Source organism: Schistocerca nitens, chromosome 1, assembly GCF_023898315.1.
Source record: "Schistocerca nitens isolate TAMUIC-IGC-003100 chromosome 1, iqSchNite1.1, whole genome shotgun sequence".
NCBI classification, from domain to species: Eukaryota; Metazoa; Arthropoda; class Insecta; order Orthoptera; family Acrididae; genus Schistocerca; species Schistocerca nitens.
In genome coordinates, this window is record NC_064614.1 from 191131865 (window position 1) to 191158071 (window position 26207).

The 26207-nt window shown below is 38.5% G+C and overlaps 1 protein-coding gene and 1 long non-coding RNA gene across 2 annotated transcripts in view; one reads left to right on the forward strand and one right to left on the reverse strand.

Moving 5' to 3' along the window:
- LOC126245289 (uncharacterized) overlaps positions 1 to 26207 on the forward strand; it is a 556618-nt gene that overhangs the window by 321128 nt on the left and 209283 nt on the right. The gene's annotated exons all lie outside the window — the stretch shown is intronic.
- LOC126245273 (solute carrier organic anion transporter family member 74D) overlaps positions 3356 to 26207 on the reverse strand; it is a 155535-nt gene continuing 132683 nt past the window's right edge. Inside the window, exons 5-13 of the mRNA XM_049948302.1 lie at positions 23710 to 23850; positions 20475 to 20780; positions 15679 to 15843; positions 13673 to 13856; positions 13397 to 13526; positions 13152 to 13315; positions 12893 to 12996; positions 7679 to 7780; positions 3356 to 4086 (exon numbers count right to left, since the gene is read on the reverse strand). Coding sequence (XP_049804259.1) covers positions 3971 to 4086; positions 7679 to 7780; positions 12893 to 12996; positions 13152 to 13315; positions 13397 to 13526; positions 13673 to 13856; positions 15679 to 15843; positions 20475 to 20780; positions 23710 to 23850 — 1412 coding nt within the window. The 3' untranslated portion in view covers positions 3356 to 3970. The remainder of the gene's footprint in view (positions 4087 to 7678; positions 7781 to 12892; positions 12997 to 13151; positions 13316 to 13396; positions 13527 to 13672; positions 13857 to 15678; positions 15844 to 20474; positions 20781 to 23709; positions 23851 to 26207) is intronic.

Below are 26207 nucleotides of genomic sequence, written 5' to 3' on the forward strand. Positions count from 1 at the left end.
CAATTTTTACCTCTCTATCTACATTATTCCGTGGTTTATTAAGTTTTTAAATTTATACTGACTTTTTGATCACCTGGTATATCACTAACCAGGTGTATTACTGATTCCCTATCGCATCAAGATGAAACTTTATGCAGAATGAAACGAAGAACCATGATTCAAGAGTGTGACAATTATAGAAAGCTTTTAGTACACTGAGGTGACAGAAGTCACGAGACACCTCCTAATATCATGTCGGACTTCCTTTTGCCAGGCATAGTGCAGCAACTTAACATGGTAGGGGTTCAACAAGTCTCCTGTAAAAATATTGAGGCATATTACCTTCTATAGCTGTACATAATTGCGAAAGTGTTGCTGGTGCAGGATCCTGTGCATAAACTGACCTCATGATTATATCCCATAAATGTTTGATGCATGGACAAATCATTCGCTCAAATTGTCCAGAAATTTCTTCAAATGAACTGCAAACAATTGTGGCTCGGCGACATGTATTGTCACCCATAAAAATTCCATCATTGTTTGGGAACATGAAGTCCATGAATGCGTAGCCGAACATAATCTTTTCCAGACAGTGTTTGGTTCAGTTGGACCAGAGGACCTAGTCCATTCCATGTAAATCTAGCCCACACTGTTATGGAATCACCATTAGCTTGTACAGTGTCCTACTGACAATTTGGGTCCATAGCTTTGTGGGGTCTGCACCACACTCGAACCCTACCATCAGCTGTTACCAACTGAAACTGGGACTCATCTGAGCAGGCCACCGTTTTCAAGACGTCTAGCATACAACCGATATGGTCACAAGCCCAGGAGAGTTGCTGCAAGTGATGTGCTATTAGCAAAGACACTTCCTTTGGCTGTCTGCTACCATAGCCCAATAATGCCAGATTTTGCCACATGCCCTTATGGATAAATTCGTCGTAAGTCCCACATTGATTTTTGTGGTTATTTCACATAGTGTTGCTTGTCTGTTAGCACTGACAACCAAATACAAATAGCGCTGCTCTTGGTCGTTAAGCAAAGGCTGTTGGCCACTGTTTTGTCCATGGTGAGAGGTAATGCCTGAAATTTGGTATTCTTGGTACACTCTTGGCATTGTGGATCTCAAAATATTGAATTCCCTGACGATTTTCGAAATGAAATGCCCTGTGCATCTAGTTTCAACTAACTTTCCACATTCAAAGTCTGTTTATTCCTGTTGTGTGGTTATAATCACGTTGAAAACCCTTTCACATGAATCACCTGAGTACGGATGACAGCTCCACCAGTTTATTTATTTATGGAGTAAAAATCTGTAGTGAGAACACCATTATCAGCATGCCGAGTTTGCAAACTGTAATGTTTTGAGATAGTCCCTCTTCAGTCTATTTTGCAGTGACAGCTATGTACATATGAGATGCTATCATGATGACAGCAAGTCTGCATTGTAGTGATGCTTAGTAGACTTATGTTGAGGGTGATGCGTGGAAGTACCATCGGTTACAGCATGCGATCTAGACCACAAAATACTGAGGATAGTCTGAACAGCACCTGTTGTAACTCTGAGGTTTTACAACTTGTGACACTTTTGTCTTTTCAAACAACTTAACATAACAAATTTCAGCAGAGCAGCACCCAGTCCCACATGGTGAGGAATGTGCAAGCCTTAATTGAAGCAGGTGCTACCATTAGAGAATGAGTTTTTCACTCTGCAATGGGGTGTGCACTGATCTGAAACTGTCCTGACAATAAAACTGTGTGCCAGACTGAGACTCGAACTTGGGACCTTTGCCGTTCATGGGCAGGTACTCTGCCATCTGAGCTATCGAACCTCGTCTCATGACCAGTCCTCATGGCTTTACTTCCACCGGTACCTCATCTCCTACCTTCCAAAATAAATCTCCTGTTTACCAAAGGTGAAGGTCCTGAGTTTGAATCATGGTCTGGCACACAGTGTTAATCTGTCAGGAGCATTATTTCCATTGTTTACATTTTGCTTAACATCTCTCTCATCAAATGCGTCTCAGGCATGGTTGTTACTATTTCACGATGAGCCTTCAGCAACACCCGCTGATGCTTTGAGGATTTGCATACAAATAATGTGAAGGAAGTTTCTCTCGGAACCTACCCAGGTCCTCTTTAATTTCATGCCACGGTGTTTAGTGTCTCTGCAACATACCAGATTCCCAAAAGACAAAGATCACATACAAATCTGTAATCTTAATCGTATGAGTACTGTCATCTACCTAATTTGTGTTGTAATATTTATTTCAGTCATATGTGTATGTCTTGGTTTAGCACTTCCCACAATATTGTTAGTTTGTGTCAATGGTTTACCACAAATCGTTGCAGCTGAATAAAAAATTTTCAGTTTGCAGGAAACACAAGTGTAGCTCAGAGATATGTGAAATGAAAATTAAATAAAGTAGTGAATAGAGTTGTGGATGGCATTAATGTATGCCTCATGGAGAACAGATTGACAGATTCACTTCATTGCAAGAAAGTGCGGTGCATGTAGTTTTACACAAAGACCCATGTTGAAAGTGATATTTTATGATTACAAAATGACTCACACAAGCAGAGGTTGGTACATTCAAAATTCGTAGGAAATATCACATACATTATTTTCACAAAGATGCAGAGCACTGCTGTTGTCTCTGTAATAATAAGCTCCCTTACGTAATGACACTGAAACATGAAAGCTTATTTACATAGCTTAGATGACCGTATGAGGTCATGTTTTGTGGTAACACAGTGAAGTCACAAAGGCTATTTGTAGTCTAGAAAAGGGTGATCAGAATTATTTGCAGTGTCAGTTGAAATTTATGTTGTCTGTCATTATCGTTTCACTGATATCTAGCTTGACCGCCTTTGTAAATACAGTCTCTCATCAGATTTGTGTTTAATTAATCACTCATTCAAAAAGAACTTTAATATTCACTCAGTGACACTAAATAAAAAACAAAAATCATTTAGATAATATTTGAATAACAACTGTACTAAAACTGGTTGCATCTACAATATGAAAACCATACCATGTAAACTGTCACAGGGAGAATAAAAAATCAATGAGTCAATCAATTGTTTTCCAGCATAATTGAAAAATGGGAGTATCACCATCAGATTTTGAAATCAAAGTCGTACATTCCTTTTACTCTGTTAAAGAGTTGAAGTAGTGTTGATTATTTCATTGTAATGTATTGCTCATACCTGTATACATCACATGTCTGCTTGTGTGTACTTGCACTTTTTAAACACAGTCTCATGTAACTCTGTGATTGTTGTGACCATTGTTGACTAAAGCATTTATGGCTGCTTTATTAAGTCTGAATTGTATATTGAATCAGCCTGTGATACCTAATTGTTAAAAAGAATATTTTCACTTTGAGATATTTATTTAAGTTTTCTCATACACATGGCAGAGCTCGAAGAATCACATCTTCTGTAACTGAAGATGAGACAGTTTCATAATATTGTGAAGTAAACAATGTAAAAGGCACATCTGGCACACAGTTACAATACTGGAACTGTCCAGAGTGCTGTCAGTACTTGGCAAAACTGATAGGAAAACTCTGCTAGTTTTATGCTTTCCTTATTACTGATTTTTTGTACTGATACAGTTCATAATGTTACTATAGGCATTTGCATGTTGTCATCATTTACACAACACAAAAACAATTTTTATGTAAACAAAGATATTTTACAAGGAAATAAATATGCTAAGTGTTTATAAACAACATTTTACAATACTGTACAAGAAAGTTGTTTCAGAAGTCCACAAACTGATCCTATTCCATAGTCACTCTCCTTATGATAATACTGACTTGTCTTGATAAGACAATAAATATATGAAATAAGCTTATTTCACATTGCCACCTCAAAGCTCTTTGTACTGTTGTGTGAAAATCACATTCTTACTGTATCATTTAGTTCAAGCAAATGTCCTCTCTGTGCTGGGCATATCACTTTGTCACTGTCACTCACTGACTGGTTAACTTTTAAGCTGTTGCTTCTTTGTCTCCTGTATTTCTTCAGGATCATAGAACTCCATATTACGACCAAGGTAACACACCACAGCATCCAGAATGACGCCCATAATGGTTATTACTGAAAAGAAAGAAATTTTTACATATATTATGCATTCATTACTTGAGGATAAATTGCAATAAATTTTTAACATTAAATCTCTTTAACAAAAATACAGCAAAAGGTATTGATGTTGAAAGCACATTAGTGTTTGTAGCTTATGTTGTATGGCAGACGTTATTGCAACTAGAATATCTAATGAGGCCTGAAATCAGAAGTGAAATTCACTTTTTAAAAAATATTCTGTTGTGTAAAGCAATAATTGTTTTCATTGAAACCTGTAATGAAATTGTCTTGGCCAAAATACACAATTACTTCACACTGCTGTTAGTTACAGAAACCACCAACTGTTGCAGAACATAGGAAACATTCCAGAAACTGTGATGCTTTGTGATACAAGTATACTGATAAAGACCCAAATGCATCCATACTAGTCACAATCAGGAGAATAGTGGAACAGTTCGAAATTACTTGACAGTGAACAACATACAGAAACTCACATTTTGCAATTCCAAACAACTAAAAATGACTTACAGGTACCAGAAGCAGAGATCAATGGGTACACACTAAAGTGAAGTGGTATCCAGATGGATAACAAACTGAGAAGGCACTGTTACTTACATTGTTAATAAAATCTCTGATTTTAGTCTTGACTGTATTGTAATTTAAAAAAAAAAGTATCTTGCAAGGTTATTCACTCAAGCCTGTTAAATCTGAATGCTTAGTAGTTGGGTCTCAATAGTTCCAAAATATTCCATAAACATTTTTTCCAACCAAGTAGCAAGCTATTTCCACTTGAAAGATCTTTTTTATTGTAGAAGAGGATTTGTGAGCAAATAACTCATTACTTGTTATTCAGTCAGTGACTTTTTAATTTAGAAATATATGAGCTGCATAAATTATGTTAATAAAATAGAGGAAAAATGTAAGAAAGCAGGTTCTCATTTCACATTCTGATGATATAGGCTGGAAGTAATTGGTAAGGAAAAGTATGAGAAAACAGAGCACGTAATGTATGCTTGGAATTCCTAGGATGTCACTGAAGATTTATCCATTCCATTGTTGTCCTCCGAGGCTGTGGATTGTAAAATCTTAAGAAATACAGCAACCAGCTACTTTTTTAATGTATTTTTGCTTATACCACTGCACATTTTAGGCTTTCACCCATCTTCAGTTGGTGTAATACGTATTTCAATCTTCAGTTAGAATGTTATTAAAACACCAACAGTAATTTGGATGTTGCAGGTGGCTTTCTACTCTGCTTGTTGTTGTTCTGATTTTCTTCATTATAATCATGGCACAAACACTTTTCTATATGTATGTTTCACAAAAAAGCGCAGTATTTGCCATGCTGCCCACTGAAGAAATGCTGATGTTACGTTTTTGAAATACTGTGTTTTCTCAAACTCTGAACAATTCTCTAAAAAATATCACTCAAAATATTTCATTTTTTCAGATTATTGTGTTTTATCACTACTTTTAACTAACTGTGCTATTCTTGGAATTTCATGCACTGTTGGCACTTGGCAGCTGAGAAATAGTTACACACTCCTTGAAGCAGTGCACCTTGATAAACAAATTGTCTGTAGTGTTTTGCATATACATTAAGCTGTCAGGTACTTAGAGCATTTTTGAAACAGTGTAAGGTTTTCATTACGTGTGTTGCTAAGGGAGTAATATGTCCTTACCTTCTTTCTGATCTGAGGAACAGCTTGGCCATAGAGTTGTATAAGGGGTGAAATCATGTATTGGATTCCAAATTAAACTTAGCATTTTAACATATCGACTGGCTCTAGAATATTTCTCAAGTGTGTGCGACCCGTACCAGATAGGACTAACAGGGGGTATTGAACATATGCAGAGAAGGGCAGCACAAGTGGTAGTAGCTTTGTTTAATCCATGGGAGAGTGTCACAGGGATGCTAAAGGAACTTGAGTGGAAGACTCTTGAAGATAGATGTGAACTATCCTGAGAAAGGCTGTCAACAAAATTTCAAGAACCAGCTTCAAATGATTACTCCAGGAATCTACTACGACCCTCTACAAATTGCTCACTTAGGGACCATGATGATAAGAGGCATTCAAACAATCATTCTTCCCACGCTCCATATGAGAATGGACCAGGAAGAACCCTGAAAACTAGTACAGTGGGATGTATCCTCTTCCATGCATGCCACAGTGGTTTGCAGGGTATAGACGTAGATATAAAACTTTCCAGGGGCCAAAGTCACATTGTTAGAGAAATGTAGAAAACATTAACTGAACAGTAAACCACTGTATTATTAATGTTTTATTTAACAGTATAAGGTGTAGATTCAGAAAATAGAAATGTATGGGGCTTTTTAAAGGGTACTCATGAACAGATTCAAAGACAAGAGACAGAAAGCTAGGACAGACTTCGTTTCAGTTTCAATCCTTAGTGCCTCATTCCATTGACCTTATCACTAATGGTAGTGTTAAGAAAAATACCATACAAAAGGATCATTTTATATGCTTCAAAAGGTCCTGCAGCTGTGAAGTATAATTGTGCTTTGAAGTTGTAGAATTATTTATGAAAACAGGAAAAATCTATATGATGATTGTACCTATCCTTTAGAGGGAAAAAAATATTAGTTATTAGACAGATGCAGTTATCTTTCACAAGAAGGATTGAGAAGACATCATTCCCATAAAGTGGAGTGTATTGGTAATTATCTATCAAAGATGTTGGCACAGCCCCTTCAATTACAGGCAAGACCATTTATGGATGAAGTATTATGATATATCAGAGTTGCTGCAACTTTTGTTGACACTAATTCCGTAGTTATATGTTGCTCGGCATATCTTTTAGTTGTACAAGCCTTATGAACATCTGTTTCATTCTGTCCTTCAACTGCCTCTATCCCTGTCCCAGTCCCTTTCTCCTGCTTTTCCCCGGACACTCGCGCACACACACACATATCCATCCGCACATACACAGACACAAGCAGACATTTGTAAAGACCAGCAACAAACTGTCCATTTGCATGAATGGACACAGGCAGACAGTGTTTGTTGGTAATGAGGATCACCCCGTGGCTAAACATGCCTTGGTGCACGGCCAGCACATCTTGGCACAGTGTTACACCGTCCGGGTTATCTGGATACTTCCCACTAACACCAACCTGTCAGAACTCCGGAGAGGGGAACTTGCCCTTCAGTATATCCTCTCTTCTCGTTATCCGCCAGGCCTCAATCTCCGCTAATTTCAATTTGCCGCCGCTCATACCTCACCTGTCTTTCAACAACATCTTTGCCTCTGTACTTCTGCCTCGACTGACATTTCTGCCCAAACCCTTTGCCTTTACAAATGTCTGCTTGTGTCTGTGTATGTGCGGATGGATATGTGTGTGTGTATGCGAGTGTATACCTGTCCTTTTTTCCCCCTAAGGTAAGTCTTTCTGCTCCCGGGATTGGAATGACTCCTTACCCTCTCCCTTAAAACCCACATCCTTTCGTCTTTCCCTCTCCTTCCCTCTTTCCTGATGAAGCAACCGTTTGTTGCAAAAGCTTGAATTTTGTGTGTATGTTTGTATTTGTTTGTGTGTCTATCGATCTGCCAGCACTTTCGTTTGAGAATGAAGTTTTGTACATACCTGCAGCAGTTCCATTTATGTAATGTCTGAACTTGTCTTGATCATAGAGCCAGCAATTTCCTCTTTTCCCACAGCTTATGTCCCATTCAAGGCAGGAAGAATCTGTAAAATTCAAATAGACTGGTATCAAGTGATTCTGTGATTATAAGATTATTCTATGATCATATATAGCTATTAGTGGAAATTCTCATTCATTAACATCTACCTTGTTGTGAACACTGTGCAACTGTATATACTCTGGATGTGGTTTAGCTTGTTTAAGGATGCATTATCTTAGGAATCAAAAGCAAACAAAAATGAGTGGAACAGCACAAATACAAGGTGAACATTAAAAAAACTGTCAAACTGCAGGGGGCAGCTTCCTGACTGGAAATTGAGGCAAAAAGGTCCCATGAACATGTGTCTGGAAATTCTTTATTGCCATGGTAGAGCATGCTGACGAATGAAAGTTCCTCTGACCATGTGCCGGGTATTCCTTGTGTGTTGTAGGCTGTGTGATTGATGCAGTGTACTATCAGCAGCGGAATGGTCTGATATTCATGCCAGAGACATGACAAGGTGGTGTTGTGACGGCCAAGTAGATGAAAGTGGTTGAGAGGGAGCACAGCTACACCAAATCGGGTTCCCTTGCAGTCACCAACTACTTCACACAACATTTCAAGCCCTTTATGGGCATTAATGTGACCATGGGTCCTTTCAGATAGACGAACATGCAGGAAAGCGGTGGACTGTGCGTACACTAGTTTTAGAGGACCGTGTTCTACATGATATTGAGATGAATCCTCTTACACTCTCCAGGCAAGTGGCCCACCAACATGATGTAAGCCAAAGTATGATAATGTGTATCCTGCATGACAACTGCCACTTTGAACATCTGTTGTGATGTGGATGCAATGCAGCTCTGTACTTCTTTCCAGTATGATTTGTTGTCGTTGCATGCATGCTGTCCACTTCTGGACACATTTTCATTGGAGCTTTCGTCCTCAATTTTCAGGCAAGAATTTGTCCCTGCACTTTGTCTGTTTTACTAATGTTCACCCTGTATACCTTATAAAAAAAAATTGGATAGTAACAATGTCAAAATGTTTTGTATTAGGAGTGACACAGTGCAAGAAAGTTGCAGAAATGAATACAGGTACAGAAAATACCCAAAAGAGCCTATGCCAAAAAAGCCTATTAATTAAGTGAAGATTATATGCTAATTACTTAATTAGGTTGATAGGCTCAGAAACAAAATTGAAATTATCACTGTGCTTTTGTTCAATGTCCTTTCTTGGACACACACACACACACACACACACACACACACAACACACACACACAACACACACACACACACACATACACACACACACACACACACCCTCAGCAGTGTGCTTCCATTGCTTTTCTTAATTAATGTTGAATGGAATGTGGTGTTACTGTGGTACACAGTGTGTATCATGTAGATTTTCACTTTCAAATTTTTTGTTGTTGTCACCTGAACCCTTTTTTAAATTCTGCTGTAGACAGTATGAAGATGACTGATGTAATTACAAACATGAGTTTCATAAATATCCAAGGTGAGAGCTGCCTGATAAGCTTCAGTGTGAGGCAAAGCACAATGTTTTATTGGTTCTTAGAATCGTTGCTTCCTATGTTTTCAGTCAAATATGGTGTATGCATGCAAAATCTTGCAACTGAAGGATTACATGAGGTTGTAGTAATAAAATGTGCTACCTTTATAATGAATGGAGTGATTATTTAATTGAGAAGAATTTTCCGAATTATCTGTATCAATACTCTGCAAGTCACCTTACTTTTGGTACCACTACCTTCCTACCCCCTACCTCTTCAATACTTGTTCCAATCATGAATGGTCCGTGTGAAGGATAATTGTTGGTAAGCCTCACTAATTTCTCTGATTTTCTCACTGTGGTCATTTTGTGAGATGTATCTGTTAGAGAGTAAAATGTTGCTTGTCTCTTCTTGGAATGCATGCTCTTTGAATTTCAACAGCAACCACTTTATGATACTCTACAACTCTTTTGTAGTGTCTACTGGTAGGTTCTGTTGATCATATCCGTAACTCTCTCATGACTACTAAACAATCCTGTGTCCTGACATCCTGATTTAAGTTTTCTGTGTTTTCCCTAAATCACTTAATTGCCGGGATTTGTCCTTTGAAAGGGCACTGCCTCTTTCCTTCTCCATTACACCATAATCCAAGCTTCTGCTTCAATCTTTAATGACTTTGTTGTCGACAAGTTGTTCAACACTATTCTCCTCCTCCTCCTCCTAAATGATCCTGTGATTAAATGTACGACTCTCCATCTGTTCTATTAATTCAGCAAGGTAAAGTGCGCAGGCTGATGAGCAGTAAAATATCATACAGTGCAGCTTCCAGATTACTTATTATTGGTATGCACAAGCTTTCAAGATATTTGAAATGTCTGAAGCTTCTTATGAAATTAAAACAGAGAATGTGTTTATATAGCCATTATTTGGGTGACATAATAGCAGCTTAAGTTTCATGTTATATTTTTTTTGGTTATTCTTGCTGTAATTACAAGTGAGTGTATATGGTGAAACTCAGTACTGAAGTACAGATTGCCGCCTTTAAAAAACAAAATGATAATCTGCATTTCTTGTCAGGTGTTCAGTTGGATATAGTCACTACACTGCATGAATTTTTGGCAACAAGTATTTCCAACTAGAGAAAAGATTTCAAGAAGCAGTACTTTGTACTTCATTGCCCAAGCTATCTGACTTGTTGGAATAGCAAATTATGTATTACAAGATCTATTTCTGTTCTGTACGGTATCTGCTAGACACTGAGCTTTTATCATTGCCTTTACTTTCAGCTGTGTGTTTTATTTGATACAGTTGTCCTCTGTCATATATATTATATATGCAAAATATTTAATATCATAGATGAAAGTCTCCTGGAACAAATTTGCCTGCGTTCATTTTTTTCTTTTTTTTTGTATGGAGCTTCAATTGCTACACATTCACTGCTTTGTCATTTCTAAATTTCAAAGGTAGTTAGCCACTGTACCCATTCAGTTTTAACAATGACGCTTTCACTACGTGGCTTTTTGCTACATCTAAGGTTTGATAGTACTTTTTTACTTTAAATATTTTTGGTTCCTTTCTGACCCCCTTGATCATAACACGCTGATCATGAAAATACAGTGTCTTAACATAGGAAATTGATGAGAGATACATTCTCTGCTAAACTGTTAGTGAAACATTAGCCTAGCATGAAAACGTACATAATATTTAGTTAAGTCAGGCTTTTAATTTTGCCTGTTTGGAGACTGTAGAAAAGAAATGTCAACCAAAAAGTGCTTCATGATAATTTATCCAATTAATGAATGGTTTTGAAATGCCTCTATCAGCAGAGAAAATTGTAAATAATGTGTGTAAAACAATTAATAACTGGTTTTATGCAAATGGAATATTTCATTAATGACAGAAGTTGTAATAAAGTAACAATAATAGTTGTAATAAAGCACCACACATGATGAATTTTCACTCTGCAGCAGGCTGAACACTGATTTGAAACTTCCTGGCACATTAAAACGGTGTGCTGGACTCAAACCTGGAACCTTGTCTTTTGTAGGCAAGTGCTCTACAGACTCAGTTATTGAAGCACGACTTGACCAGCCCTTACAGCTCCACTTTTGGCAGTACCTCTCTCCCACTTTCCAAGCTTCACATGTCCCAGTTACAAGTCCTGGTCCGGCACACAGTTGTAATGTGCCGAAAGTTTCATAAAGAAAGTAGAATATTAAAAGGGCAAAATATTAATAAGCTTGGATAAGTGTTAGTGAGTAAGGCAGAATTTTGAAAAATTTCAGGTGTTCACTTTGATAAAAATTTAAACAAATGGGTCAATATGACAATGTTCTGTAGTTTCTTAAACAGAAACTTTTGCACTTTTGTATCACTGCAAGTCTCAAAGAGAAACAAATCAGTATGTTGACATACTTTGCACACTTTAAGTTAGTGATGTCCAGTGCAGTTGTATTCTGCAATATCTCATATTTAAGAAATAAAAATTCATTGCGCAAAACAGTGTCACAGCAATAAACGATGCTCACTCATAATCATCATATGTACAATAGTTGAAGGTGTCTGGTATTTTAACTACAGAATCACAGTACATATGTACTCTCATGAAATATGTTGTAAATAAACCTATGTGATTCAGAAAGAAAAATAATCTCCCTAATTACAATATTATCAGAAAATGACCTGCATTATTTTAGTTAAAATTGACTTCATTATGTAAAGGGGTGAATAATGTTGTCACAAAAATTTTGTATACTTACCTGAAGATAAGAAAACTAAATTTTAAAATAAGCAAAGAAAGCTTCTTCTGGGCTGCTCTTTCTACCTCAAACTACAACTTGTATGTAAAAGACTGCATCTTTAAGAGTGAAAAATACCTATATAATTTCTTAATGTGTTACTTTTTTCAATTTTGCGAACTCATCTGTAATTGTCTATTCTGGAGGCATAATTAAATATGAAGTAATAGCCTATGTGTTAACTTACTCCATGTCAGTCAGTGCACTGTTGAAATGCATTATGGAACATGTAATTAACAAATTAATTAGTACTGAGGAATATTTTCACACAGTTTTGACATATTTCAATATTACCAACACATTATGCACTGTTATTTGCTTGACAATAGCATAATTATAAGGCTGTTCCTCTGGAACTTGAGCCTGATTGCTGCTGTGTCTGATGTGAGCAGCAATATATTGAAATATGTGTGTTTTTTCTATTTTGGAAGAAGGACTTTGTCCAAAAGCTTAATATTTTAGCAGTCTTTTTCATTGTGCCTCTCTGTGATGCACCATGTGGTGAGTAGCAGTCTATCCTTTCCATAATGTTGTCATTCCATCCAGGACTGAGGGCTTTCCATTGTTTGAGTTTGTCTGTCATATTTTGTATTTCATAAACAGTGTTGCCGTAGCCTATCTTTACTTAGAACTATAGCTGTAACATATTCTACATTTATTTGCAATTCAATCTCAGTAGTAATTTTGTGCAATTATTAAATGAACAGCAAATGGCAATTGTTTTAGTTAATGATGGATAATTTTTCTGTACAATGCAGTTTAAAATTATAAAAAATAAATCATCTTTTTAGACAAAATTTGTGAAATGAGATAGAGTAATGGGTATAAAAATTGTAAAATTACATTTTGTCAAACTTACCTATGATTGCTCCAAAAAGAATTGGCCCAGGTATAAATGCTAGAAGGCTAACTAACAGCAGAGTGAGAGCAGAAGCAAGTGGTTTGTCTTTGGCATCAACACACCTGAAAAATTTATTATGGCATCAACTATAAAATATGTTACATTACTATACAATGAAGTGTTGACTATACAATTATCATGAAAATAAGTTGGTACCAAAATTCGTTTTTAAAAAATTTATTCTCTTGAACATTACCATACTTTTGGATTGTATTACCTATAGTTAACAAGCACGTTTCCAACTTTCCCTGTGCTTCCAATGAAGTGCATTGTGAACAATAATGCAATAAAAATCCCAAGCATGTGGCTACAGTCGACACTGCAGAGCCCAGATACAAGCACAACCTGCTCTTCCTCAATGCAATGGCAATTGCTGTATATCTGATGAAAAGTAAATGACATTTTAGTACAGAGTCGTGATATAAACATGGATAATAGCTAATTTTACATGCATCTTTTTACCTTGTGAGTTTCATTGCCAATGAATGATGTGCACCCTGCCTGACAAGCTGAATAGAAAACCTCTTTTGTCTCTTCATGGCATAGAGGTGCGTACTTGAAACCTGTGCAGTCACAAAAATTACTGCACTCACTGTAAAACAAAAAGTGAATAGGAATTTAGTTCTGGATGCTGATATATAATAAAGTGCAAGAAGAGTGTATGTATAAAGTTATTCTGTAAATATATGATGAAATAAATCACACGCCATTCTGTAAATATGTGATGAAATAACTCACCTGCCAATCTTGTGTGGTATGTTGCCAGGGCAACGTACAAACATCATGATAATTTCTGCTGCTATGTATCCAAACCCAACAATGACATTCCACCCAAGGAGCAAGACAGCTCGTGGTTGGAATTTAGAAATAACATAGCCAGAGACAATAAATCCAGAAGCCATTGCTATTATCCCGAGAACTCCTATTATAACATTGAAAAAAAAAAATAAAATAAAAAAAATGAATACATGACCTTATGACACCATTAGATTAATGAAACAGTAGTATGTTTAAAACAGAAAACTAGAGTCAGAATGTCAGAAGAGTGTTTATGGGATTGTGGGGTGTGGGGATGGTGTTGGGGTGTACTATAGGGGTTGGTATGAATTTTTATTGTTAAATTTTTTGTCTTTGTGATGCCTTGTCTTGAAATACATCTTACATTAATCTTACAATGTTGATAGGATGCTAAACTCTTTAACTTTTCTCATCTTTCCATCATCATTCATGGAAGTGGCTAGATTGGACTGTGTAGAGATTGGGAATGCGTATGGGCACTGATGACTGTGTAGTTGAGCTCCCCACAAACCAATCATCATCATCATCATCATCATCATCACCATCATCATCACCACCACCACCACCTGCCTGACTGCCACACAGAATCCTTGGTTCAGTTCCTGACACTGTCAGAAAATTTTCCTTAATAGGGAGGGTTGGAATGAAGCGCTCTCAGCCTTGTGAGGCCAGTTGTGGAGTTTGTTGAATAAGAAAGTAGTGATTTTAAGAAGACTCTCAATGGATGCAATAGCACAGTAGCTGGTTGGCAGGTCTGTGTGTAGTGTTCATTTGTTCTCTTGTGAGTGCTTTGTGGTGGGAAATAGGGGTGATGATGACAAAATAAAGCATTAAATGAGCCAAGTGTCTTATTGTCTAGAAGTATACTAGAAGTACCTTGTGTAAAAGTGGATTACCACTTCACAAAATTAACTCTCATTTTTTCTACACTGTGTTTGTAATAGCCCATGAAATAATTATAACTATTCAGTTTTTTTAATGCTTTTGTTTTGATGTTAGCCCTTTAAAAATAAACTTTAAATGAAAAAGAAACAAACCACGACAGAATTGTTCCAATGGGACAGAAATCGGTAGATGTGATGTAAATGAACAGACAAATAAATGACTACAATTTCAGAAAAAATGGATGATTTATTCAAGAGAGAGGCCTTCACAAATTGAGCAAACCAATAATTCGTTGGTCCACCTCTGGTCTATATGCAAACAGTTATTCAGCTTGGCGTTGATTGACAGATATCGCGCCAAATTCTGCCCAATTGTCGCGTTAGACTATCAAAACCCCGAGCTAGTTGGAGTCCCCTGCCCATGATGTTCCAAGCGTTCTCAGTTGGGGAGATATGAGACTGGCCAAGATATAATTTGGCAAGCATGAAGACAAGCAGCAGGAACTCTTGCGGTGTGCACTTTGGCATTATCTTGCTGAAATGATAGAACTGAATGGCTTGCTCTTTCGTAATGATATTATCTTTGTTGTGGTTTTGCGCAGTAACCAAAAGGCAACTTTTCTCTGCTCAAATGACTACACAAAACAACGAAGTCATGAATCAGTCTCGAACACATTTTCTTGTTACAGTTCCCAAGGAACTATGCAGGGATGATGACCCTTCTGCCTCTAAGAAATGTGAGCCGCAGAATGTTGCCAGCTTAAAGATATTTCATGCGGAGTAGTATTTAAAATTGAGTCTAGTCATTCCGCTTATGGCCGTAATTACATAAATACAGTGGATCCAGTCCTCATAAAAAATAATTAACGCATTGACTGCCGTGCTCTTAGTGATGGATGTTTCAGTGTCTGGCCTGGCACACGGCCTTTAGGCCTGAAGCTCTGCTATGGCCATCGGCAGCCACACGTCAGTTAACACGTTGAAGTACCTTGCTAACATATACGCTATAATAAAACTAAGCTTACATATCGTTTATGAACTCCAACCGTATGTTTTACTTACCAGCAACGCCATTAGCTTTCGCTGCAGATTGTTGAAACTGTGTTTCCATATACTTGACTATGAAGTTAACGTATCCAGAGGCTCCCAAGACGTAGAATACCGAAGCAAAAATGTTAACCATTAGAAGTTTGTTTTTAAGCATCCTTTTTAGCGATTCCTTAAAATCTGTGAACAGTGAAGCCATTTGTCATTAGATATATTTAATTTTGTGTTAACAGCTATAATCAACTATGTTCATTAATGTCATGGAATAGTGGAGCACAGATGGCGCAGATGCGCTGTATGCGCACCACACACCCTCTGTGCCAGCTGCAGTTATATAGGGGATCTTCTGAGAAGTGGTTGTGCGTATGATTTGTGTAACATGCAACGTCTACGTGAGCAGACGTCCGTCCGAACAGGTTTGTTGCTGCGTGTTTGCTGGATGGGAATTTCGATTCGGCAATGATGCAGGAATTCGGCTTCACACGTTCAGCCTTGTCCAGGGTATATCGAGAATGGTTCAATGAGGATTTCACAGTCCACAACAGACGAATTACCAGGCATCCAACCACTCTCGATGACTATGACCTGTGATACCTCAGACGGATCGCCAATATTGGCTGAAGGGCAGCTGTACAACAAATCACGGCTCAGTTCAACACAGGACGTGCTACATTAGTCTCCCAGGGGACAATTTGTTGGAACATGGATTCCATGGGGTATAGGAGCCAGCGCCGCACACAGGTACTACTGTTAACGTCATCGGGCACAAGAACTCGCATTTTTCGCCAGTCACCAGGGATGGTCACTAGAATAATGGCGTAGCGTTATATGGTCGGACGAATCACGATTTCAACTGTACTATGCCGACTGGAGGCGCCGAGTATGGCGCAGACCACATAAATCGATGGATCCCGCCTGCCAAGAAGGTGTGGTCCAAGGCGGTGGTGGTGGTGGGTCTATTATGATCTGGGGCGCATTTTTCTGGCATGGAATGGTCCCCCAAGTTGTTCTGGAGGGAACTTTGAATGGTCCGCGAGCTGCACAGGGACCATCTTCACCCATTTTTGGCCTTCCAACATCCTGACGGTTCGGCAGAGTTTCAAGCGGTGCGACATTGCTCCCACGTCGCTTCCAAGATCATGCGGAGGAGGTCCAAAGACTGAGATGGCCATCACAGGCCCCAGGTTTGAATCCCGTCGAGAATACATGGGTTGTCATGGAACACTGGCTCCATGCCATAGGTCTTTCACCTACGAACAGTCCAGAATTGGCTGCTGTTCTGCAAACGATTTGGTGCAGCTGCTCTTGTAGACTCAACAGCGTTTTACATCAATAATATAACGCAAGTTTGCGGAGCATTTCGTGAAAGGAAACCTAACAAAATTATTATTATTATTGTTATTAGCGAAATAAAGTTTTCTTCGCTGAGCAAGATGATGACAACCGTCCGTCGCAGCGTCTGCTCAATAAAACTGCGCCAATATTCGCAAAAGCATTTAATAGTACGAGGGACATATAATATGAAATTGTTGGATGATGTAAAACAGAAACTAGACAAATGGGCAAAGCTAGTCATAAAAGAATACTTTTTCATGCCAAATCATACAGTGCCTCGAACTGAGCGTTGTTCTTGTTATTAGAAAAAAAGCACGATTTTTTTGCATATGTTATATTCGCTGCTCATTTCTTGCGTGTCATAAATTATTAAGGAAGTTCACTTTTATTCTAATTGCGGGCATCGCCTCTTCTAGCCTTGATAACAGGTGCGACCTTTTGTGACAAGAACTCAATAAGGAGGAATGTGGGAGAAGTTTTTCCGTGTTACATGGACTCCGTAGCAAACATTTGGCTCGTTCTGCTATGTGTCTTGAAGTTGTTCATTGCGTTTCACACGCAGGGACATTGCTGCACGCTCTAGATTTGCGGTGCTCCTGAATGTTCGGGATAGCTATAGGTGTAGCACTGTGAACACGAGAATTACCATGTTAGACGGCTGGGATGATAGTTGTCTAGTAGAAAAACACCGTTCTTATTGAAAGTACCAGTCACGCAAAGTAAAGGACAGATTTCCAAATAATTAAATTATCTTTAGAACAGCTCACACGCATTTTCTTGCGTCTACGATCGCAGCACCGTCCACTATTAACGTAAGTGCGAAAATGTGATTCAGCTGATCGATAATATATTTCCACAATTCCCTATCTTCTATTGAGGTCGCACTGTCCACTGTAACCGGACATGTGTGCAGGTGTGATTAGACAATGACTTGTGAGTAAATGACCATGCAATGTATTCACTCTGCAAGATTTACACGGAAAAGGATCAGAAGGATGTCCTACACCAAGCCTACCCCATAGCGAAGCGGTTTTTCACGACGAATGCGAAATATACTGGCAACACGGTCCGTCATAATAATTTAATATATATAATAATATTTCTGATTGTCTAATGAATATTTGGATGTCTGTAACAGATTTGTTTGTTGCTGCTCACTTGAGTCGCTGCTGCAGGTCGTTTAGTGCTCAAAGTAAAACTTAATCACAATGCGTTGTTATACAAATTTCTTTCAGAGTTTTAATCAAAATGAAATTTGTAATCTAACATAATATTTAAGAAAAAAGAAAAGAAAACAGATTTATTATAAATCCACCATTAGCTAAAGAAAGAAAATTAAACCTCAGTTATGCACCACAAACTTATTTATATTCTGGGCATGTTTCAGATTTCGTCTTGTCAGTCCCTTGTGCATCCTAACCTGAGTAACTACATGGTGTCATACATAAAACCGTTAAGCCTCACGTATCGGTTAAACATCTCTAGTCAAGTTGCTTTTGAAGTGGTAACACTGTCTCGAAAGTTGCCTACACTTCATTTTATCGGAAAATTGAGTGTAGTTGTATGTTCGTGCGTCAGTTGTTGTGAGAAACTTGCATTGTGGAGCTCTTACAGAAAAGGGGCAGTTTGCATTACAACAGCGAATTGACATTGTAGAGTGTTACACAAACACAGGCTCCATCAAGATGTGTAAAGAAATGTTTCAAGTGAAGTATGCTGCTAGGGAACTCCCCACGACTAGCACTGTACAAGATATGTACAAGAAATTGAGAGCTTTACGTTCCGTTCAGAATGTACAGAGGAATAGGCGAGCGACAGTGAGGACTATAGACAGAATCCGCGTGGACTTTACTAGAAGTCCTCGCAAGTCGGTAAGGAGGTTAACGCAGCAGATTGGTGCATCTCGTACATCGTGTCACTAGTGTGAGTGCGGTTCAAGAGTTGAAATTTGAGGCTCGAGACTTTAACATCAGTTGTTAACAGTTAGTTGGACCTCTTGCTTTACTTCGTGTCAGATGAAGCCTGCTTTCGTTTCTATGGTTATGTAAACTCACAGAATTGCAGATACTGGTCGCAGGACAATCCACATAGTCTGCAAGCAGAACCTCTCGACTCAGAGAAGACAGATGTTCGGTGTGCGTTGTCCGGTATGCGCGTATTGGTTCCAAATTTTTCAGTTGCTGCTTAAACTGTGCCAGATATCTAGAGATCTTTGACTCTTTCTATGCACAATTAGCAGACACAAAGAAGCTGTGTGCAATTGTCCAACAAGATGGAGCGCCCGCTCACACATCCAACCGAAGTACAAAGTACATCACCGACGTGTTCCCTAAAGACGGACTTGTCAGTAGAGACCTCTGGCCCCCAAGGTCCCTGGGTTTAACATTGTGTGATTTTCATTTATGGGGCACACTAAAAAACAAAGGGCATGCTGACAATCCTCACACAATAGACGATCTTAAACGGAACGTTAGTAGAGAAATTAACAACATGGTGCCTTCAGAATTACTTCCTGTTGCTGGTAAACTCATCAAACAAAGTCAGCAATGCCTGGATGCCTATGACCACCATTTCCAGCATCTCTTACAAACAGGTGACAAGATGTTTTTTAACGTCTCTATTAACTGTTTTTTAGTTAGTTCACTCTTGCTTGAATCTCGGGCATGAAGCGTACCGGTTTTATGTGGGACACCCTGTATATTCAGTCTACTTACTATCCTCCAGCTGTTACATATTTAAACACTACTCGAGTCTTCGAATATCCTTGTGGGGATACAAACAAAATGCTGACAAACAAATAGGTACTGATCAAATGTAAATATAAATTAACATATATGCTGAAAAACAAATAATTATTGACCAAATTTAAATAGAAATTAACACATTATAATTCCAATTACGTCGAAGAAATCTCAAGTTTAATATACTGCTGAGTTGCACTTCCATTCTCATCACATATCCCGTACGAATTAATATTAAAAACCATAAACCATTGTGCACTGGGCTGCTGACTGTGTATGAGAATTTTCGTCCTTATTTCTTCAGGTGGATATAAAGCTCTGAGTAAACTGTGCCAGACGTGTAGCTTTTGACTGATAAACTTTTCTTGTATAAGAAGTATTTATCTTACTTGTTGTTGGTATTTGTGTTTATGAAGCAGTAAAATAATCAAGGTTATTTCAGTCTCTTTTGTATATGGACAAAGAGAAGGATAGTGAGCCTGTTGCTGTTTGTGCCACACGTTTGCAATCGCGTAATGAAAGACAGAAAGTAATTGAGAAAAGAAAGAAACAAAAATTAGGTATTAATCCTGCACCATAGGCTTTGGACTGCTTATTGTCTCTTATGTGCATTTTTACTTGGTACATATTTTCAAGGAAATAGGTAGTTGTCATCTTAAAGTATGTTTGTCGTTGTCAACTTCATTGTGTATGTATCGGTTTCATTCTATAATTAAAGTGTAACGCCCAACTTACCGGACAGTGAAGGTCTTGTCTCATGTAGTGTCGGTCCAAAAGGATTTGCCTCCTTGGTTTTACTGACTGGAACTGGATCATCGGGAATGAAGTCATCCAGGGTATGTTTCTTGGTTAGCGGTTCCTGCTCTGGAGAGGAGAGAGAGCGCACGGAGCTGCTAGAATTCAGCCGGTGCGTCTTCGAACTCCGTCTTGCAAAGCTGCTGGTTCGTGCTCTGTCCCTGGCTGCCGCCTTTGGAAGCTGTTTTGGGAACATGGCAATCAGCAGAGAAAACAGCAGCATGACAAATCCCAGGATGATCCAACCTGCAACACAAATTCATCCCCAGTATTTACATACGTTTTTACTGTAGATATTTAAGCATTAGTACAGGCTGTTGTAACAGATTACACTTAATAGTACTCTATGTACAAATACCTATTCATTCATGTACACAATCAGTCAGTCATTCGTTTATTCCAAAAGACTAGTTCGGTATTACTTGGTATACGCAACGTTGAACTCGTTAAACGCAGCCGAAATAGCAGAAACAATACATTTCTTCTACCATGAGCCCTATGTCCATATCGTTAACACGCTTTAAAGAAATTTTGTCCCCTGTTTGTGGCGACTGTCTAACAGAGCAGTAAAATATCGTGTAATTTCGTTCAGCATCGGTGGTATAATGGTTAGCATTGCTTTCTGATGACACTATCAGGTTTCTCTTAATGGAAGTGTCTGTTAGGTGGCCTAATCATTCTCCTGAAGGCAAATATCAAACTGTTTGAATGCAGTGATGACCGTATCAGGTTTCTCTTAATGGAAGTGTCTGTTAGGTGACCTAGTCATTCTCCTGAAGGCAAATATCAAACTGTTTGAATGCAGTGATAAAAACTCTCAAACAAATCACTGAGGGGTGGTTGAATGGAACGGATTGGGCACCAATAAAGCAACTCAACATTAATTGCAACGAGGACAGGATAATGTAGGTTAATACGGACGTGAGACTACATAATCAAAAAACCCAGATAATACAAATACACATATTTCACCAAAAACTGCTGTTTACTGTATTTACAAAAATTGTCACATGTCAAGCTTGAAAGCCCACTGCATTATTTACTCATTACTCGTCAGAAACGGACAACTTATTTGAAAAACTACGATTAAAACTCACTGTACTTCGTATCACTTGTTTTCAGGTCACTCTCGGGAAATAATCATCGAGCATTATCTGTTTTCATTAACTTTTTTCTCATTTTCTGGGGACGCAAAACTTCGATATACTCAAACACTCAATTTTGTCCTCCATCACCTAATAACATATCAGTCCATTCCAGTTCTTCGGCGTGCGTAATAACGAGTTCCTGCATCATCTCGTCCGTGCTCTATCAAGCACACTTTGCCTACCAAATCCGCTTCAGTTGTTGGCTCCAGGTCTGGTTCATTGGCAATGCTATTTAAACACTCGCAGATGTTTTCGTCATCTACATCTTCATTACCGCAGATTTGTTTGACAAAATCGGTCAGATGAGTAGCTGTATCACATTCCTCATAATTTAACTTACAAAGCCACTTCCCCGAGACTGCTATTTTTGTTATTTCTGTGTCGTCTCAAAACTTAGAAATGCTGTGGATTGCATCGAGTACGTTCAGGGGTTTCCAGAAACTGAGGATGTCTGAACCTACTTGCGCAAGCAGTTCCATGAGATCCTGGCGGTATCAGTTTCACGGCTGCAATCACACCTTGTCCATTGGCTGTATGAGTAACGAAATAAAAGGAGAACGGTGGCTCACCAAAATCATTCTGTCATCCGAAACAAGCACGTCTTTTGGGCAGTAGGACAATTTCTGTTGCCCGAAACCCGGATAATCCGCATCCTGGTAATCGATGTTGTCTCACTGGATGTGGAAAACCATCTAAAAGCCATGCCGGGCTTGGATTGTATTTCTGATCTTCGCTTTATTACCTAGCAAGCCTTGATTGTTCTGATTCTCGTGCAACGGCTATGAATGTAGTAGCTAATACCCTTGATTGCAGTCGAAAGTTTCAGTAAGATACAGATTTCTTTCATTGCAAAGGTGACATGAGAGAAGATTATCATCATCATCATCATCATCATCATCATCACCACCACCACCACTTCTTTTCAAGGATAAGTCTGTTGCAGTTTCGAACTCACAAACAAATCATTCTCATCTTTTTCTCGGTCTTCCAATATCTCTTTTTCCCATTCGGCTTGTAGTTCAGGATCTTCTGACGAATTCTATGATCTGGCATTCTCGTGTGGTGTTGTTTCCAGTCTTCACGATATTTTTGAATTTTTTTTATTCGTGCTGAAAATATTTAATTCTGTTCCAATGTCTTCTTTTTTTTACACAGATTTAGCTTCCGTAGGATAACACAGGCAGCGTTATTACTTAATGAACTTCAGGATGGTTATTGCCGGCCGTTGTGGCCGAGCGGTTCTAGGCGCTTCAGTCCGGAACCGCGCTGCTGTTACGGTCGTAGGTTCGAATCCTGCCTCGAGCTTGGATATGTATGATGTCCTTTGGTTAGTTAGGTTTAAGTAGTTCTAAGTCTAGGGGACTGATGACCTCATATGTTAAGTCCCATAGTACTTAGAGCCATTTTATGATGGTTATTTTTGTACTTCATGGCCCAATGTTCTGCTAATGGTACCACAGACAGTTCGGAATTTGTGTATTTTATTTTCAATATCAGAGTCCAAATCAAAACTTACGTACAGCTTAAATAAGAGATTTGAGACAGTTCTAAAACTGAATTATCAAAAACTGGATATTTTCCTCTGAATGGCATTATTTTTGATTTGTTGATAGAAATTTTATAGCTGTACTTCTTGCAAATTTCGTTCAGCTGGTATACTGATCTTTGGAGGTCATCTTAATTTTTTTTTAATAACAATGGTGTCATCAGCAAATAAAAATGCGTTCATGTATTACTAATTCGTTATCTGAATTCCTTTGTTTTTCCATTTGTAAGGAATGGAGTCAATCAATCATAAATGAAAGAATAATGACAGTCAGATTTCAAATTCCAAGATATCATCTAAAAGTTTTACTTGTCTGGTGCCCAGAAGGGGGGGGGGGGGGGGGGAGAAAGGATGATACTGATACTTTTGACGATGAACTTCAGAAAGAAATGAACAAAATCAACAAGACAGAACATGTTGTCATCGATGGTGATTTTAATGCATGAGAGAAAATCGAGCTAAATTCATTCACATTGCTTACCTAACCACCAAGCACCGAGCCACCTGGGGTCTATCTTGCTGATGATTGGAGTCAGCCCAGGCTCTATGTACAGGTTGAGGCAAAGGTAACCCATAATAAATCCCAATGCCGGTCCTGTTGTTCTCAGTGCAAGAACGGCTCCTGTAAAAACAATCCACACGAAGGTCACTGGATCAATAATGTACGTAATATGCACATGTTACATCGTGAGGTGCGGTTGAATAAATGTGACACTTTTACAGTGTTGACATCCCAGTCATGTCCGTTGTTCAACGGTTCAACGATATATCACACACACACACACACACACACACACACTTTCTCTCTCTCTCTGTGTGTGTGTGTGTGTGTGTGTGTGTGTGTGCAAACATTTGTAGTCTTTTGTAGCTAAATGATGGTTAAGTAATACACAAAGTCACCAGATCGTTCGCTAACTTCATTGACAAATGAAAAATACTTTTCTATTAAGGCAGTTTTTGCCGCAGATGTATTGTATCAGTAACGGAGTGTTGAAACTAAATTTAAAACAAAATCTGTCTTGTTTCCCATACGATGTCGTCTGTTGCTACACTGTATTTTATAGCAGAGGATACCTTGTTCTTTAACTGCTTGGTTGTTTCAGATCAGTGAAGAAAAGAGAGAATAATTGAAGAGTGGAAATGACAAACGTTCTAAGTGTCATATTTTCACAAAACGCGTTTTCAGTGCTATTGTTGTCGGTACTCTTTTGCATGTTCGTAGACTTTTCGCAAGAGACAGATGATGGAGAAAACCATGGCGCATGGTAGAACAAAGGTAAGTAATGCCTTTGTTCCGCAAGATTTACATAAGATTGTTGAGCTAGATAAAGCTATGGACTCGTTCCATGTTATTCCAATGCATACAACTGACTTCTTTTATTTAAGAGATGCTACTGAAACATTTTTGGCAATGCCAGCGTGTGGGATTTCCAAAAGTAGTACGATCAAAATGCCTCATACTTATCCATTTCAACCAGCTATTAAAAATTCTTATTCTGAAACAGAAGAATGAAAAATCTTCAAAAGAGTAAAGTCCATATCTGATGCAGACCATGCCGTACTTCATCTGAAAGACAAACCATGTTTATCAATTGCAAAACAAAGACCCGTTGGCAAGTTGTCATTTCTTCCTCAACAGCACAGGGAGTTCTACATTAAATTTCACTACATAGTTTGGACAAGAAGAGAATAGAAGCTTTCGAAATGTGGTGCTACAGAAGAATGCTGAAGATTAGATGGGTAGATCACATAACTAATGAGGAAGTATTGAATAGGATTGGGGAGAAGAGAAGTTTGTGGCACAACTTGACCAGAAGAAGGGATCGGTTGGTAGGACATGTTCTGAGGCATCAAGGGATCACCAATTTAGTATTGGAGGGCAGCGTGGAGGGTAAAAATCGTAGGGGGAGACCAAGAGATGAATACACTAAGCAGATTCAGAAGGATGTAGGTTGCAGTAGGTACTGGGAGATGAAGAAGCTTGCAGAGGATAGAATAGCATGGAGAGCTGCATCAAACCAATCTCAGGACTGAAGACCACAACAACAACAACAACATCTGATCCCGAGAAAGGAGTTGTGTAAGACACAGAGGCCAATACTGAAAGATTTTTTTCTTGAATTTAATTTTGCTATTCTCTAGTAAAAAATTTAAAAGATATGAAAACCCCTTTTTGTTGACTGAAGTTTTTTTAGTTGAAAAACCGCTTTTTGTTGACTGAAGTTTTTTTAGTTTGAAACATCATGGCTGAATTTCTGTAGTTGTATTATGATAAATATTATGAGTGCCCCAGTATTAAAACTTTCTTTTTGAGAAGCAGTCGGTTCGCAAGTATGACTTGTAGGACATTCTTTATACATTATTTATTTTCTACTCTGTCTCATTATTTTTTACAGTGATGAAATGAGCAGCTTAATTCTGCGGTATCAAGACAACTTTTCAGTTTTGGTGGATAGTTGCTCAGGAAGCAAAGGCAGTTGCACTTGCGGTACAAGAAAGATCGGGAGAATGAGGACAGGCAAAAGTTAGTAGAGATTCGTGCTGCTGTAAAAAGAGCGATACGCGAAGCATTCAACCACTACCACCGTCATACCTTAGCAAAAGATCTTGCGAAAACCCAAGGAAATTTTGGTCTTACGTAAAATCGGTAAGCGGGTCGAAGGCTTCCATCCAGTCACTCACTGATCACTCTGGCCTGGCAACGGAAGACAGCAAAACGAAAGCTGAAATTTTAAATTTAGCATTTGAGAAATCTTTCACGTAGGAGGATCGTACAAACATACCGCCGTTTGAGTCTCGTACAGATTCCCATATGGAGGACATAGTGATAGACATACCTGGGGTTGTGAAGCAGCTGAATGGGTTGAAAATAAATAAATCGCCAGGTCCTGATGGGATTACAATTCGGTTTTACAGAGAGTACTCTACTGCATTGGCTCCTTACTTAGTTGCATTTATTGCGAATCTCTTGCCCAACGT